Genomic DNA, 16,705 nt, shown 5'->3' on the forward strand with positions numbered 1-16,705 from the left:
CACTTTCATGCATTGGAGAAGGAAATGGCAACCCACTCCAGTGTTCTTGCCTGAAGAATCCCAGGGACGGGGGAGCCTGGTGGGCTGCTGTCTATGGCGTAGGACAGAGTCGGACATGACTGAAGTGACTTAGCAGCAGCAAGAGCAGCAACCGTTCAGATCAGTGATGCTTGTTGTGTCTTCAGCTCGATGAGCATATATTTACTGCCTGGGAAAACAAACCCGCCTTCTCAATGTCCTAAGTGCTCTGAGCTTCTCTGTAGCACTGGATTCCATTTCTGCGTTAGAAACTCCGCTGTCAGGATTGTGACCGTTGTATAGCACAGTCTGTGCTAAGCTGGTGGAAAAGCTTCATTTCTCCCTTCACTCTATGAACCAATTTCTGGTAGTTTCATCTTTTTTCTACATGTCAACAAATAAACATTTTTCAAGACTGAAAAAGAAAGAAAGAAAGAAAAGTACCAACCAATCGCATGGAAACCCAGGGCAGGAAAACTAGCCAACCTTCAGAAGGTGCTGAAAGAGGGAACATCCGAGCTGAGGTTCCTCTTGATTACTCTGGAGCTTATTCAGGCACCAACTGGTAAACCGCAATTAAAGCCTGGCACCCAAGGAACCAATCAGGACCCTGTGGGGCTCCTGGGCACAGAAGCCTTGTTGTGTCTTCCATCTCTTGTCTGTCAGGAATAGGCTTCAGCCTCCACCACCTTACCTGAGTTCCAAAGGGCAGGTTCAGACACTTGCTGATCGGAGAAGGGAGGGGGATTCGGAGACAAGGGAGGAGCAACCGAGAAACAACAGGGACCCTGGGGCAGGTCCCGGTTCCCCCTCCAGGGACATACAGTTTTGAGGACGTTATCCCACTGTCTGGCATTATCCCCTTTGTCTGGCAAAGCGATAAAGCTATTCTTGCTACTTTACCCAAAACTCTGTCGTTAAGATTCAATTTGGCACCAGTAAACAGAGAATGTTTTCCGCATCACTAATTTTCTGGAATTAGTACAGACCTCAAAGGTAAAGAGAAGGAAATGGCAAACCACTCCAGTGTTCTTGCCTGGAGAATCCCAGGGACAGGGGAGCCTGGTGGGCTGCCGTCTATGGGGTCCCACAGAGTCAGACACGACTGAAGCAACTTAGCAGCAGCAGCAGCCAAAGGAAAAGCCTCAGGCCTCCACAAGACTACCCTCATGTCAATCCCCACGGAACATCTGGGCCCCACCGTTACCTGCACGTCTGAATGGCTGGCTATCAATTCAGTGCTGTGCTGCTTAGTCATGTCCAGTTCTTTGCGACCCTATGAAATATAGCCCACCAGGCTCCTCTGTCCATGGATTCTCCAGGCAGGAATACTAGAGTAGGTTGCCATGCCCTCCTCCAGGGGATCTTCCCAACCCAGGGGTTTAACCCAGTTCTCTCTCCCACATTGCAGGCAGATTCTTTACTGTATGAACCCCCAGGGGGGCCCAGGGCCTCCCACAAACCACTCAGCCTTGATAATTTGCTAGGCTGACTCACAGAATTAAGGAAGCACTATACTTGTGATTACAGTCTTATTGTGAAGGATACAGATCAGGACAAGTCAAAGGAAGAGACATAAAAGCCAAGGTTTGGGAGAGCTCTGAACACATAGTTTCCACGCCCTCTTCCCATGGAGTCAGGACATGCCACTCCTCTGGCATATAAATGTGTTCACCTACCTGGATGCTCCACTGAGCGCCCGAGTCCAAGTGCTGGCTGGGTTTCACTATGGAGCAGTATCAATTAGATGATCAGTCCTGTGACTGAGTTCCATCTCCAGCCCTTCTCCTCTTCCTACAGGTCAGACTGGCCCTCAGTCTCAACCCTCCAATCATGTTCTTGTTGTTCAGTCGCTAAGCCGTGTCTGACTCTTTGCGACCCCATGGACTGCAGCACGCCGGGCTTCCCTGTCCTTCACTATCTCCCAGAGCTTGCTCAAACTCATGTCCTTTGAGTCGATGATACCATCCAACCACCTTATCCTCTGTCACCCTCTTCTCCTGCCTTCAATCTTTCCCAGAATCAAGGTCTTTTCTAAGGAGTCGGCTTTTCACATCAGGTGGGCAAAGTATTGGAGCTTCAGCTTCAGCATCAGTCTTTCCAGTGAGTATTTAGGGTTGACTTCCCTGGTGGCTCAGACAGTAAAGCATCTGTATATGATGTGGGAGATCTGGGTTCGATCCCTGGGTCAGGAAGATCCTCTGGAGAAGGAAATGGCAACCCACTCCAGTATTCTTGCCTGGAAAATCCCATGGATGGAGGAGCCGAGTAGGCTACAGTCCATGGGGTCGCAAAGAGTCGGATATGACTGAGCAACTAAACTTTCAAAAACTTTCTAATCACGTAGATGGTCTTTCTGCTGGCCAGCCCCCACCCTGAAGCTATATTTAAAGACTGACTTTGAGGCATTTCATTAGTATAAATTCAAGTGCGATCCAAGGGGCTTATGAATAACAAAGAGATTTCCACCACTTAGGAAATCTCAGGAGTTTTAGAAGCTCGTAAGGAACCTAGAATAAAGATCAGATGAATTCTTTATTACACAGCACAGCTCATCTCCAATTCTCTCTGTGCAATCTTTTTTAATAGTCTTTCTCTGCACAAAGGTATTCCTGGCTTCCAGATGCTGGTGGATCATGACCATCCCAGTAGCAGAGCTCCAACTACCTAACATCCCTAGGATACCATGTTAAATCTCTGGAGGAGAAAATCCAAGTGCCTCAGCTTGAGTTAAGAGTCCATTGGTCTAACAAGCTGTGAACAGAGGGCTAAGTCATAGGATGCTTCAAGTTGGGCTGACAATTCTCAGAGACTGATGCCAAAAACTCGGCCTCTGTACACCAGTGCTGAATTGACTCTCAGAGACAGAGTTTGGGATGAAGCAAAAAGAATAGCTTTATTGCTTTGCCAGGCAAAAGGGGACACAGCAGGCTCATGCCCTCAAAACTGTATCCCAACCCAGGGGAATTTGGTAAAAAATTTTTTTCAAACACCTGACTACCTTTGATGCAACACTTGCACTTCTAGGAATGCATTCTAAGACATCTCAAAGATTAAACAGCAATGTGTTCATACAAAAGTATTTATAAAAACTAAGAACAACCAAATGTACAATGATAGCAACTGCTTAAACAAAGTTTATCCATCCACAGGTTAACATTCTCTGCAACCACAGGAAAGTATGCTAGAACAGAATAGTAGTGTTCTGAATAATCAAGTGAAAAGAGCAAATAATGAGATTGTCTATGCTTATCTATACAATTTTAGATAGAGAACATTATAATACATATTATCTATAATAATTACATCTATAGCACATATTATTATCTATAAATTATAGATACATATTTAGATAATTTTAAAATACTCATCAGATATACACCAAAATATTAACAGTGGCTCTTTCTAGGTAGTAGGGGTATAGGAGATTTTTACTTTGTATAATACATTGTTCTCTGTTTTTCACAGTTTCCATAATAAATTAAGCTGCATTATTTTTATAGTCAGAAAACAATCATTTTTCAAAGTGCAGATTCTTCAAAGAGGGAGGCACCAGTTCTGCCCATCTTGTTTGCATGAGAGATGAATTCAAACAGTTTTCAATCCTCTCTGAGGCGGTCACAAAGGTGGAAGTGTGCCTTGGGTGGCTGCAAGTAAACTCTGTCTTCTCCACAAACTTGTGGAAAGTTTAAATATTCCTTCTCAAAGCAAAACACAAACATACATTTCTAAGAAGGGTAAGCTGCTTTTGATGATGATTTCCTACCAGAATAATCAAGCCATTATTCAGAATTTTCCAAAGCAATAATACAAACAATAACAACATCATAAAACATACAATAAAAAGCCTAAAACACAAAACCAAAACAAGATCATCTCATTAAATAATCCAAGAGATTCCTGTTTAAAATGTCTAGGCTCTTGCGACTTCCCCGGCGGTCCAGCGGTTAGGACTCTGGGCTTCCACTGCAGGAAGCAAGGGTTCAATCCCTGGTCAGGGAACTAAGATCCCTGCAAGCCATGTGGCACGACCAAGGCGGGAAATGCTCCTAGACTCTCACTAGAAGGAAATTTTTCAATAACAGTTTTGATTTAGGAATGACAACCCCAAAATGACTTGGTTTTCCTCTCTTCGTGGTGCTTTCATGGACATGTTTGGGTGCCTCTGAAGGCACTCAAGTGCTGTCTGCTAAGAGAAGTGTGATTGGTGGGAGAGGAAATGTATTTGCACTGTTCAAAAGCAAAACAGACCATGCGCTTATGATTTTTCATGTATTTTTATCTCCTATAAGTATAGCATAACTGAGTTTAAGTAAGTCCACCTCTCTCTCTCTCCTCTCTTTCCCAAATATTTCTCCCACTTCATGCCAAGGTGGCCAAAACACACCACTATTAAATTACTCCCTGGATCCTGAAAGCATTTACTTTATGAGGAATCTCTCATTTACAAACAAATACTTCCCAAGCCAAATTCAGCTCATCCTTGATTAGATGCAGTCATCTGAGAGTAAGACAGTGACCAGAAAGGTTGCACCAGGTGAGGGGACTGTATGCCAAGGACGCTCACGCGGGAAGGCACCTGGAAGCAAAAGGCAAAGGGAAAGGATCCTAAATGCAAGCACTGCAGATTATCCACACGAAGACGACGGATACAAGAATTAAATTCCAGGGGAAAAAAAGGATGTGCTTTTAAAATCTGATAGCTCATTGGTAAAGAATCTGCCTGCAATGCAGGAGACCCCAGTTCGATTCCTGGGTCAGAAGATCCACTGGAGAAGGGATAGGCTACCCACTCCAGTATTCTTGGGCTTCCCTGGTGGCTCAGCTGGTAAAGAATCTGCCTGCAATCAGGAGCCCTGGATTTGATCCCCGGGTAGGGAAGATGCCCTGAAGATGGAAAAGGCTACCCACTCCAGTATTCTGGCCTAGAGAATTCCATGGACTAAGAGTCGGACTGAGCAACATTCACTTTCACTTTTAAAACCCAGGCAGCATCCACTTTCTCTTGTACTCACTCAGTTGTGTCCGACTCCTTGTGACCCTACCGACTATAGCCCACCAGGCTCCTCTGTCCATGGGATTTTTCAGCAAGAATACTGGAGTGGGTTGTCATTTCCTTCTCCAATGCATGAAAGTGAAAAGTGAAAGTGAAGTCGTTCAGTTGTGTCTGACTCTTCTCGACCCCATGGACTGCAGCCTACCAGGCTCCTCCGTCCATGGGATTTTCCAGGCAAGAGTACTGGAGTCGGGTGCCATTGCCTTCTCTGTTCACAGGTACTAATTCCTGACAGTATCTTGCACCATAAACTGCATCTCTATGTCTCCTTCCAGAGAACACAACCAGCAACAATGCAAAGATAAACAGCTCGGATCATCTGACAATGGCTGGCCATTAAATCATTTGGAATACTTAGCTTTTGCTTTTGCACACATCTCTACTTCAGATGTCTCCACTGAATTACCATGTATTCATTTACTCAGTAAATGAATGCCTTGCGTGAGCTGGGCATTGTGCTTAGTGGAGGATGCATGAAAAATGTCTGTAAGGCAGACCCAGTTTGGGAAGTGAAGCAGCCCTCTTGCAATTGTGAAACTGAAAGTGATGGTCAAGGGGATGGGAAGCAGAAGAGAGACCCAGAAATAGCCTCCATGGAGCAGTAATGACTGCTGTGCTGCTGCTGCTGCTAAGTCGCTTCAGTCGTGTCCGACTCTGTGTGACCCCAGAGACGGCAGCCCACCAGGCTCCCCCGTCCCTGGGATTCTCCAGGCAAGAACACTGGAGTGGGTTGCCATTTCCTTCTCCAGTGCATGAAAGTGAAAAGTCAAAGTGAAGTCACTCAGTCGTGTGCAAATCTTAGCAACCCCATGGACTGCAGCCCACCAGGCTCCTCGTCCATGGGATTTTCCAGGCAAGAGCACTGGAGTGGATGCCGTTGCCTTCTCCAGTGACTGCTCGGGATTGCCTATCACTGCCCCTCCATTCTTTCTTCTTGGGGTTTCTACCACCTGTAGGGGAACACAAGTGCTAACTGAAGGAAACTCCCCACTAGTTGGCACTTACTAGTGCCTGAGCAATATCACGTCTCAGCCACTGTTTGTTAGTTTATTAATTGACTAAGTGAACAGATGCTTGGTGCACATTCAGTCGTGTCCGACTCTTTGTGACCCCATAGACTGTAGCCCACCAGGCGCCTCTGCCCAGGGGATTTCCCAGGCAAGAATGCTGGAGTGGGTTGCCATTTCCTTCTCCAGGGGATCTCCCCAACTCAGGGATCAAACCCAGGTCTCCTGCATTGCAGGCAGTTTCTTTACCACTGAGCCACCAGGGAAGCCCAAATGCATGGTAGTCCTCTTACTATTATCCTACCCCATGTCCCCTGGTCAAACCCAGACAGACAGCCGGCAGTAGGGAGTAAAGAAGAGCCTAGTCCCTGCTTGCCCACCCCCTGGCTCAAATCTGCTCACCTCTTCTTTCCCTTTTCATTTCAAAAACATACTGGTTTGTTCCTGTTTTGGTATTACCACATGAAAATGAGCTTCCCTGGTGGCTTAGAGGGTAAAGAGTCCGCAATGAACAACAAGCAAAGCATTTCTCCAGTTATGAGATCAATTTGACGTGTTTTCATTCTATATCTCACATTGGAAGGAGAGGAAAATTTGATACCTGGGACATGGGGTTGCATAAACGTTTAGCATATTTAACTGCTTCAGTTTCAGAGGATCTCAGAGATAAATGGCATGTCTATAATTATACCTCTACCATCAGTAAGCTTCAAATTACTAGGTGCTCTCAAAGGTAGAGAAAAATTTTAAGTGTTTTTAATGAAATTTTAGAAGTTGCATATTCAGTAATTTGGTATCTCATGGAGTTATAGACAAGGAGATGTCTTAGAGATTCTACTTACCTGAAGGGAGATTTTTCAATCAACCTATCTGACTGGGATATGAGAAGACCACAAAGAAAAGCCTGACCACCAAGTAAATGCAAAGTCTTTGAGGTCTACAAAAGCTTTCCACCAAATGTGCTTAGTTGAACTGTCTGGGTTTTGTAGGCATTTAAGTTCTGATTCTTGGCCTTAAAACTGATGGGTTACTTTCCCCAAAGTCAGGAGGATCATAAAAGGAGGAGACACATTCATAAAACCATGAAGAACCACCAACTTTTAAAAAACGAGGCATCACTGAGGAAATATAGACCTGGAAGGGGCCTCAGAAATCATGCAACTGGCTTCATTATTGCAGGTGAGGGGCAGAGGCCCAGCTGGTCACACTTTAAACAGATCAGAGTTGCATCTCCCAGTGCCCAATACGGGTCTTATGCCATCCACAGAGTGGTGCAAGAACATGTGTTTTCAACAAACATTGCCACTGGTCAGTGTCATGGCCATTCAATGGCTCTCCCATCCCTAATGTTTTGAAAACCATTTTTTTATCTAAATACTAAGAAAATCCAGACTTTCTGGGCTTCCCTGGTGGCTCAGACAATAAAGTATGTGCCTACAATGTAGGAGACCTGAGTTAGATCCCTGGATCGGGAATATCCCCTGGAGAAGGGAATGGTTACACACTCTAGTATTATTGCCTGGAGAATTCCATGGATAGAGCAGCCCATTGGGCTACATTCCTTGGGGTCACAAAGAGTCGGACACGACTGAGTGACTAACACTTACTTATGTGCTTTATAGCCTTTCTAACCATTTAAAAGCAATTGAAAAAATTAATAAAACTCTCATGAGGCCAGGACAAGATTTGGAGAACTGAGTTGGTCTAAATCAATGATGAGGAGAAGACCAGATAGTAAGTATTTTAAGCTTCATGAGCCACAGGTTCTTTACAGCAGCAGCTCCCCACTGCTATTGTATCAGGATCGCAGATCAGAGGGGATTTGTAAATAAATGGGCATTACTGTGTTTCCAATAATACAGGTATTACTATGGACATTGTAAGTCGAATTTCATATAATTTTCATGTGTCATGAAATAATATCTTTCTTTAATTTTGTTTTGGGAACCACTTAAAATTGCAAAAAGCTTTCTTAGCTCAAAGGTCATACAAAAGGACAGTCAAGATTTGGCCCGGGGGCCAGCATTTGCAGATCTCTGGTCCTGATGGTGAAAAGAGATGCAAAGAGTAACTAAACTTCCTTGTCCCGGAATCCCAGGGTGGCTTTCAGAATGAATACAAGAGCTCTGCTCCTAACTAGGCCGGCCTGACTTTTTAATATGAGAATTCCAATTGTCATTTGTTTTTCTTTCAGACATTTGTTTTCCCTAGTTTGTTTTTATATAATTTTATCTGTCTATGTATGTATTTTTGGCTGTGCTGGGTTTTCACTGCTGCATAGGCTTTTCTCTGGTTACAGCGAGTGGGGGCTATTCTCTAGCTGGGATCTTCGGGCTTCTCTCTGCGGTGGCGGCTCTCGTTGCAGAGCACAGGCGCTAGTTCACAGCAGCTTTCAGTGGTTGTGGCGCCTGGGCTCGTAGTTGCCGTTCCCGGGCTCTGGAGCACAGGCTCGATAATTGTCACTCATGGGCTTAGCTGCTCCGAGGCCTGTGGGACCTCCCTGGATGAGGGCTCGAATGTGAGTCTCTTCTACTGGCAGGCAAATTCTTCACCACTGAGCCAACAGAGAAGCCTTGAATTGTCTTAACAGTTTATCCAGTTTATTCATATTGTCTTGTTTGATCTTTGCCACGTTCGATGAGTTACACAGAGCAGGTATGTGTATGTGTGTGTGTGTGTTTATGTATTACATTTCAAATTTGTTCATTTTTCATACAAGTTATGATCACCCTGGTGGCTCAGATGGTAAAGAATCCATCCTCAATGTGGGAGACATGTGTTTGATCCCTGGGTTGAGAAGATCCCCTGGAGAAGGGCATGGCAACCCACTCCAGTATTCTTGTTTGGAGAATCCCCATTGACAGAGGAGCCTGGCAGGCTATAGTCCATGAGGTCGCAAAGAGTTGGACATGACTGAGTGACTAAGCACAGCACACACACACACACACACACACAATCACCATAACTGAAGAAAATTCACCCAAGAAATCTCGAACCCAGGAAAAAATATTTGGTGTTTTTCTTTATATTGCTCTACTCTTTTTTCATATGCAAAATTTTACTGAATTGGCATCATAATGTTAATAACATAGTAAATTCCAGTTTTTCACATAATGAATCCAAGCATTACGCCGAATCACTAAATAGGCTTCATGGTGACTAGTTAAGATTCTTTTGTACTCTGTCATCATTTACTTAATCTTTTCTCACTTGTTGGACATTTGGGGATTTTCCAGTGATTTACCATGATAAATGCTGCTGCAATGAATGTCATTCTCCTCTTTACTTTTATAGGAGTATTTTCTTATGATATCCCCAGAAGGAGGATTACCAGATAAAAGGATACGAACACTCTTTAATTATTAATATGCTTTGGAAATTTCCTTCAAAAAAGTTATACTGAAGCAGAATTTTTATTAGCGTAGGATTAAAACACTGGGCCATGCAGCAGCCTGGTGCCGTCATTGACTCCTGTGTGACCTTGGGAAAACCCCTTCTACTTTAAGCTTCAGTTTCCCCATCTGTCAAAAGAGTAAAATAATCTATGCTTTCAGTGAGGATTAAAACAGATAACGGATGGAGCAACGCGCATGCCCGGCGCATGCGCTCTTCTCAGGCTCCCTTGACCTTTGACCCGCCGGCTGCCCTTGAGCCAGGGCCGCGGGGCCAATAAAATTAAAAAAATAAAAATAAATAAATAAAACAGATAACGTATGTAAGAGTGACCCATAATAAGCAACTTCCTAATAGTAGTGAAGGTGCTGTGATGATGATGAAGGCGACAATGAGATGGTGATAATGATGATGGAATGAAGGTGATGATGAAGGTGATGGTGGTGATGATGAGCTTCAGTTTATTTATAAAGAACTAAGTTCAGACTTCAGACTCAAATCATGGCATCTGGTCCCATCACTTCATAGCAAGCAGATGGGGAAACAGTGTCAGACTTTATTTTCTTGGGTTCCAAAATCACTGCAGATGGTGACTGCAGCCAGGAAATTAAAAGACGCTTACTCCTTGGAAGGAAAGTTAAGACCAACCTAGATAACATATTCAAAAGCAGAGACATTACTTTGCCAACAAAGGTCCATCTCGTCAAGGCTATGGTTTTTCCAGTGGTCGTGTATGGATGTGAGAGTTGGACTGTGAAGAAGGCTGAGCACTGAAGAATCGATGCTTTTGAACTGTGGTGTTGGAGAAGACTCTTGAGAGTCCCTTGGACTGCAAGGAGATCCAACCAGTCCATTCTGAAGGAGATCAGCCCTGGGATTTCTTTGGAAGGAATGATGCAAAAGCTGAAACTCCAGTACTTTGGCCCCCTCGTGAGAAGAGTTGACTCATTGGAAAAGACTCTGATGCTGGGAGGGATTGGGGGCAGGAGGAGAAGGGGACGACAGAGGATGAGATGGCTGGATGGCATCACCAACTTGATGAACATGAGTTTGAGTAAACTCCGGGAGTTGGTGATGGACAGGGAGGCCTAGGGTGCTGTGATTCATGGGGTTGCAAAGAGTCAGGGGAGACTGAACTGAACTGAAAGTTCAGACTTAAGTGTCTCACTGAATGTCACAAAATTAGGGAATAACACCTCAAACTCTAACTCATGCCTTTGGCTGTTTCTTTTTGATGGCACCCAAGAATCTTCTGTGATTTTGAATATATAAATGGTTTTGATTTCTTGTTTGTTCTTTTCTTTTGCAGACTGACTTCTAAGTACCAGGCATCAGCTAATCTCTTCCTTCTGCATCTGAGGACCCTGTTGGTCCATCTCTAACCTATTACACAAATCCAGAAATGAGGCTCTTTTCCTTTTTATTTTTTAAGTTAAACAAGTAACAAATGAGCATTATGTGACATAACATTTGTGCCTTCAAGGCCCCACGTCAGCCTACTCACCAAACTTGCTGCACAGCCCTCCCCTCCTGACAGCACTTAAATGGCTATTTAAAGCAGATGTCAACAAGTCCTAACTCGGAGTTCATTTATATTCATAACCCTTTATCTACATGCTGATATTTCAAGGTTAATGACATCAGTACTTATGAAACTGATAATATCCAGGAAGAGTTCATATATGAAAAATTTATTACTTCATCCTCTTTTCTTCTCCTTTTACATAAATAATATGCTTAAGAAAGGACAAAATTGTAGAGTCAATAAAAACATGAGAATTGTGACAAAACCTATAATCTTTGTCTATATAATATTCTGAATAGGACACAAAAATGGAGTCTAGAAGCTTTCTTGACAGTGTTTGCCGTGCTTAATCAACCCCCGTGAGATGTTTTCTGTACATTTACTCATTGACGCAGTTTTGTTTCTCAATATTGCTTGCACTTGGTAGCAACTTTGATTTAAAATATTTGACACAGATCTGGTTCTAGGAATTAATGACACTTTTGGTTACAGATTGGGGAAAATTAGGAGTTCAGTGAATAAGTGGCCCCTTCTTGGGTCTCCAGGGTGTGCTAAAAATCCTATTATCATATTAAGTGAATAAGTCAGAGAAAGACTGATATCACTTACATCTTTAAAAAATTCTTTTAGAATGATAAAAATGAACTTATTTACCAAACAGAATAGATTCACAGACATAGAAGACAAATTTATGGTTACCAAAGGAGAATGGGAAGAGTTTGGGGTTAACATAAACACACTACTATATATAAACTAGATAAACAACAAGGACGTACAGAATAGCAGGGAACTCTACTCAATATTCTGTAACAACCTATATGAGAAAAGAATCTGGAAAAGAGCAAATATACATATGTGTATACCTGAATCACTTTGCCGAACCACCTGACACTAACACAACATTGTAAATCAAATATACTCTAATTAAAGTTAAATTTAAAAAATAATAAAAAATTTTTAAATAATCATTACAGCAAATAAAATCAAAATTATATCTCTGATATTTACAAATTTCTACACTCCATGCTTTTTATTCAATCAAAACTGGCTATTTAACTTGTGAAAAGTGAAGACTTTGGCCAACAGTTGGTTCCAGCTATAGTTAATTCTTATTTGCAATCATTGTGACAGCAAATATTAATTTAGTATCTGCTGTGTATAGGGTGGGCTTCCTTGGTGGCTCAGCAGTAAAGAATCCACTTATAATGCAGTAGACGTGGGTATGACCCCTGGCTTGGGAAGATCTCCTAGAGAAGTGAATGGCAACCCACTCCAGTATTCTTGCCTGGGAAATCCTATGGACAGAAGAGCCTGGCAGGCCACAGTCCTTGGAGTCGCAAGAGTCGGACATGATTGAGGAACAAGACCACGGCCACCACCATGGATAGGGTGCAGAACTTCCTCTAAATAATCATCTCAAAAGTTGCGTTGAAGTATCTGGATTCAGCCTTATAAACATCTTCCAGTCCCATGGAGAAATTTTTGCATTCTCTAAGAAATGGGAATGTTATTATATACAGATTCTACTGGTCTCATTCTTAAATTTAAAAAATATAGAATTGTATCCCTCTTTTGCACAACTCAGACAATGTATTCCTTGTGGCTTAGAAAACTCCAATTTTACCAGTATAAAATCACAAGAACTAAGTCGGGTCTACCTGTTGACTTAAGAAACTGACTAGAATATAACACATTACTTTGAAAATACAAAAAGAATTACTTATGCTTCATAAATTTGTTTTTCAAAGTAAAATAACAAAGTCATGGTGGCAACATTTCTATAGGAGAAGGAATTTGGAAGCTGGTCTGAAAAGCCGCACGAACTACCAAGGTTTTGGCTCCATCATGTGGCCGTATAGATTTATCCACTAAAAGCTAAAGTAAGTACTGCCCTTACCTGCATGGCAACTCCACGCACATCGTAACTGATATCTGGAAATAGAGAGGAGACTCTTTAAAACAATGTTTCAGTCCACCCTGTTCTCTGACTGACAGGGGACAAAAGATTATCATATGAAGGTAGCTTGCCGATTTCGAATCCAGTTACTGTCGAGTCCTGCGGACTTTACTGACCGGATATCACCTGCCTCTTCTCTCTTCCGTCCCCGCTGCCACCCCTCCAAGGGCAGACCCTTCAGTGGGTCTCTCTCTGGATCTGTCTCCTGGGCTCCTAAAGCATCACCCCTCTCGAGTCCCTCCCACCCTTCTCCAGTCTGCTGCCACAGGGACGTGTGTTAAAACAAAACCGATCCTGCCACTCCTAAGGCCCACCTAAAACCCTCCGATAATGCCCCACTTCTCCCAGGAAACACGTCCAGTTCTAACTCAGCCTGCAGGCCACTGGCGCTGCCCAACACAGGAGCCTCCAGACACATGGGGTCCCTGAGTCCTTGAAAGGAGGCTGGTGCGAATGAACTGCGCTGTGACTGCAAAAAGCACCCCAGACTTTGAAGATTTCAAACAGAAAAAAAGAATGGCAGCTACCTTATTAATAACTTTAGGGTACAATGAGAATATTTTGGACATCATGGGTTAAATACAGTATTTAAATTTTTTTTTATTTTATGTAATTTTTAAAGGTTACTTTCCATGTACATTTACCACAAAATATTGGCGAAATTCCCCCTGTTGTACAATATATCCTCGAACCTGTCTTAAACCAACTAGTCTGTAGCTCCCGTTCCCTCACCCTTTTATGGCTCCTGCTGCCCCCCTGTAACCATTAGCTTGTTCTCTATGTCTGTGAGTCTGCTTCTTTTATATTTTACTTATTTTAATTTTTAATAATATTTTACTTATTTCCACCTGTCTCTTTTTACTCTTACAATTTGGACACACAACCTGGGGATACAGGGAAGCAAGGAAGCAAAGTGTCTTTCCCTGTGGAGTCTCCCAATCTCCTGGGACAAATGGAAGACAGACGACAGCACAGGACAGGAGACAGCACAAGCAAGATAATGATCCTGCTGAGGAGAAGGGGCTTCCCAGGTGGCTCAGACAGTAAAGAATCCGCCTGCCTATGCAGGAGACTCAGGTTCAATCCCTGGGTCGGGAAGATCCTCTGGAGAAGGGAATGGATACCCACCCCAGTATCCTTGCCTGGAGAATCCCACAGACAGAGGAGCCTGGTAGGCTAAAATGTAGTCCTTGGGGTCATAAAGAGTCACTCAGGACTGAGCACAGAGCACAGGAAGGGAGTAGGAGCTAGGACGGGTGGGTGACTTGCAGGTAAGCGACCTGAGGCAAGGCACCATCAAACAGGTGATTTCTGAGTCTTAATGAAAGTGAGGGAAGCCATGCAGAAAAACTGCTAGAGGCCAAGGAGACAGAAAGGGGGAAGGTTGTAAGGCAGGAGCAGCCTTGGCTTACTTAAGACGCAGTCACAGGTCAGGGAGGCCAAAGCTTCCCTGAGCAAGAGGAGAAAGAAGTGGGGGTCGGGGAAGTGACAGGACACCTCCCTGAGGGGGATGGGACACCTCCCTGAGGGGGACAGGACAGGGGCCGGGAAGTGACGGGACACCTCCCTGAGGCTCCTGGAGGAGGGAAGAAGGACTTTAGCTGAGGAGGACAGGAAGCTCCCAGAGACCTCACACACAACACACAGGCTCTCTGAAAAAGCTGTGTTTCCAGCTCCAACTCTTTCCCTGACTCCAACCCGTGCACCAAAGCACTCCACTCCACTTTTCGTCTAAAAGCTGTTTCTGACATGACCGATTCCTGATGTGCCACCCCAAGGACGGCTCCTCACCCAGGAATCCTTGTCCTAACCATATCTACATGCTTCTACATAGCACTTAAATAAAAGGCATTTGCAGTGAAAAGTCTCCTGTCGTCAGCTCCAACATCTAAAAAGATTAGAAGGCATCACTCTTTTCTTACAAAAAGAAAAAAGTGAACAAACTGAAAAATCAACAACTTCTCTTAGACCTGTCAGAGAACTGAGGGGGCAAAGAGCACCCTGAGGTCTGGAGAGACAGGTGAACCCAGAGGGTCACAGTCAAGGCCAGAGGAAGCCACTGAAGGCAGAATCGGCAGCCGCAGTCGCCACATGGCGGCTGCAATCAGATTGAGAATTTGACTCCCAGGTGTCTGGCAGGTGTCGACGGCTCTTCTGAGTAAGAAATGAAAACCAAAACTGAAACAGCTACAAGAAACTTAAAAATAGGTTTTGATTATGTAAGTAAAAATGAAGAACCTCTGTACAACAAAAAGGAAGACAAGTTTAAAAATGACTAGGACACTGGAGGGTTTATTGGCAGTGTGGGTAACAAAAGATCAATGCCCATAATACATAAACAGCACCTAAGTATGAACACGTTCTTGAAGCTTCCCAGGTGGCTCACTGGGAAAGAATCCACCTGCCAATGCAGGAGATGCAGGAGATGCAGGAGGCACGGGTTCAATCCCTGGGCTGGGAAGATCCCCTGGAGGAGGAAATGGCAACTCACTCCAATATTCCTGCCTGGAAGATCCCATGGACAGAGGAGCCTGGAGGGCTAGTCCATGGTGTGGCAAGGAGTCAGACACGACTGAGTGACTGAGTACGCATGCACACACACACACACACACACACACACACAAATTCTTGAAACATTGTTTCCAATACAGAAAACCTGGACTATATTTACCCTGCTGCTGCTGCTGCTGCTGCGTCACTTCAGTCGTGTCCGACTCTGTGTGACCCCATAGACGGCAGCCCACCAGGCTCCCCCGTCCCTGGGATTCTCCAGGCAAGAGTACTGGAGTGGGTTGCCATTGCCTTCTCTAATATTTACCCTAGGCAGGGTATAGACATTCAATAAGGTTCTATGTAACTGATAAAAAATAGACTATTGTTACCTTCTGTCTTAGCAAAATTTCCATGATTTGTATTCAGTGCTGCAATTCATGGGGTCGCAAAGAGTCGGACATGACTGAGCAACTGAATGGAACTGAACTGAACTGAAACATAAGCATGATAAATATTGAAAGTCTTATCTGAAAACAAAGTATGTAATTTATTCAAGACTTTCTTTTATGGTTCCACAATGGAGTTTTCTTCCAAAAGGTCCTTTGCACTTTTCATTAGGTTTATTTTCTGGATATTTTCTGTTTCATGATGCCAAAATGAATGGAATATATTCTCCCGTAAGATTTCCTATACACATTTCTATACAGCTCGTATAAAACTTGCTCATGTTTTTATATGAGAAATCTGCTAAATTTCAGATATTAATTTATAATTGGACTCCTTAATGAATTTTCTTATTGTTCCTAGTAGTTTAAGAACTGTGCCTACCCATTCTGCTCCTTACATTTCCTCCTCTATACCCCAACCGTGTGTGTGTGTTAGTCACTCAGTTCTGTCCAACTCTTTGCGACCCCATGGACTGGAGCCCACCAGGCTCCTTTGTCCATGGGATTCTCCAGGCAAGAATACTGGAGTGGGTTGCCATTTCTTTCTCTAAAAAGGCTGCTGAAAGTGTGTAAAATCAAGAATGGTAACCGTACTTAGCAGCATGGTCGCAATAAAGCATCACTGAGTATCTTCTTAGGAGTTCCTACTTTGGACTGAGTTAGCTTGAGACACTGAATCACCCCAGTGTCCTAAGAGGAACTGTTAAATATGACTGCACTTCAAGGGAATTTTACTGCTGAACACCTGGGAACCATAAAGTTGCTCATATTTGAAAACAAAACAGTTCTGCAAAATCGAGTAAGTATGTG

General features: G+C 43.6%; 1 protein-coding gene across 7 annotated transcripts in view; it reads right to left on the reverse strand.

Annotated features, from left to right (window-relative positions):
* Positions 1 to 2,888: 2,888 nt before the first annotated feature.
* Positions 2,889 to 16,705, reverse strand: part of LOC100847782 (uncharacterized) — a 46,703-nt gene continuing 32,886 nt past the window's right edge. For 4 of the 7 annotated variants that reach the window (XR_003032957.2, XR_009493182.1, XR_003032958.2 and 1 more), the window contains one exon: positions 2,889 to 4,597. Coding sequence is in view for 3 of the 7 variants with exons in the window: in XM_024986403.2 (XP_024842171.1) it covers positions 4,506 to 4,597 (92 nt within the window). In the remaining 4 variants the exon portion in view is untranslated. Of the gene's footprint in view, positions 4,598 to 12,896; positions 12,932 to 16,705 lie in introns of all 7 variants that reach the window. The other 3 variants (XR_009493183.1, XM_024986401.2, XM_024986402.2) reach the window with 1 other exon arrangement.

The sequence above is a fragment of the Bos taurus genome, chromosome 27, assembly GCF_002263795.3.
Source record: "Bos taurus isolate L1 Dominette 01449 registration number 42190680 breed Hereford chromosome 27, ARS-UCD2.0, whole genome shotgun sequence".
Taxonomy (NCBI): domain Eukaryota; kingdom Metazoa; phylum Chordata; class Mammalia; order Artiodactyla; family Bovidae; genus Bos; species Bos taurus.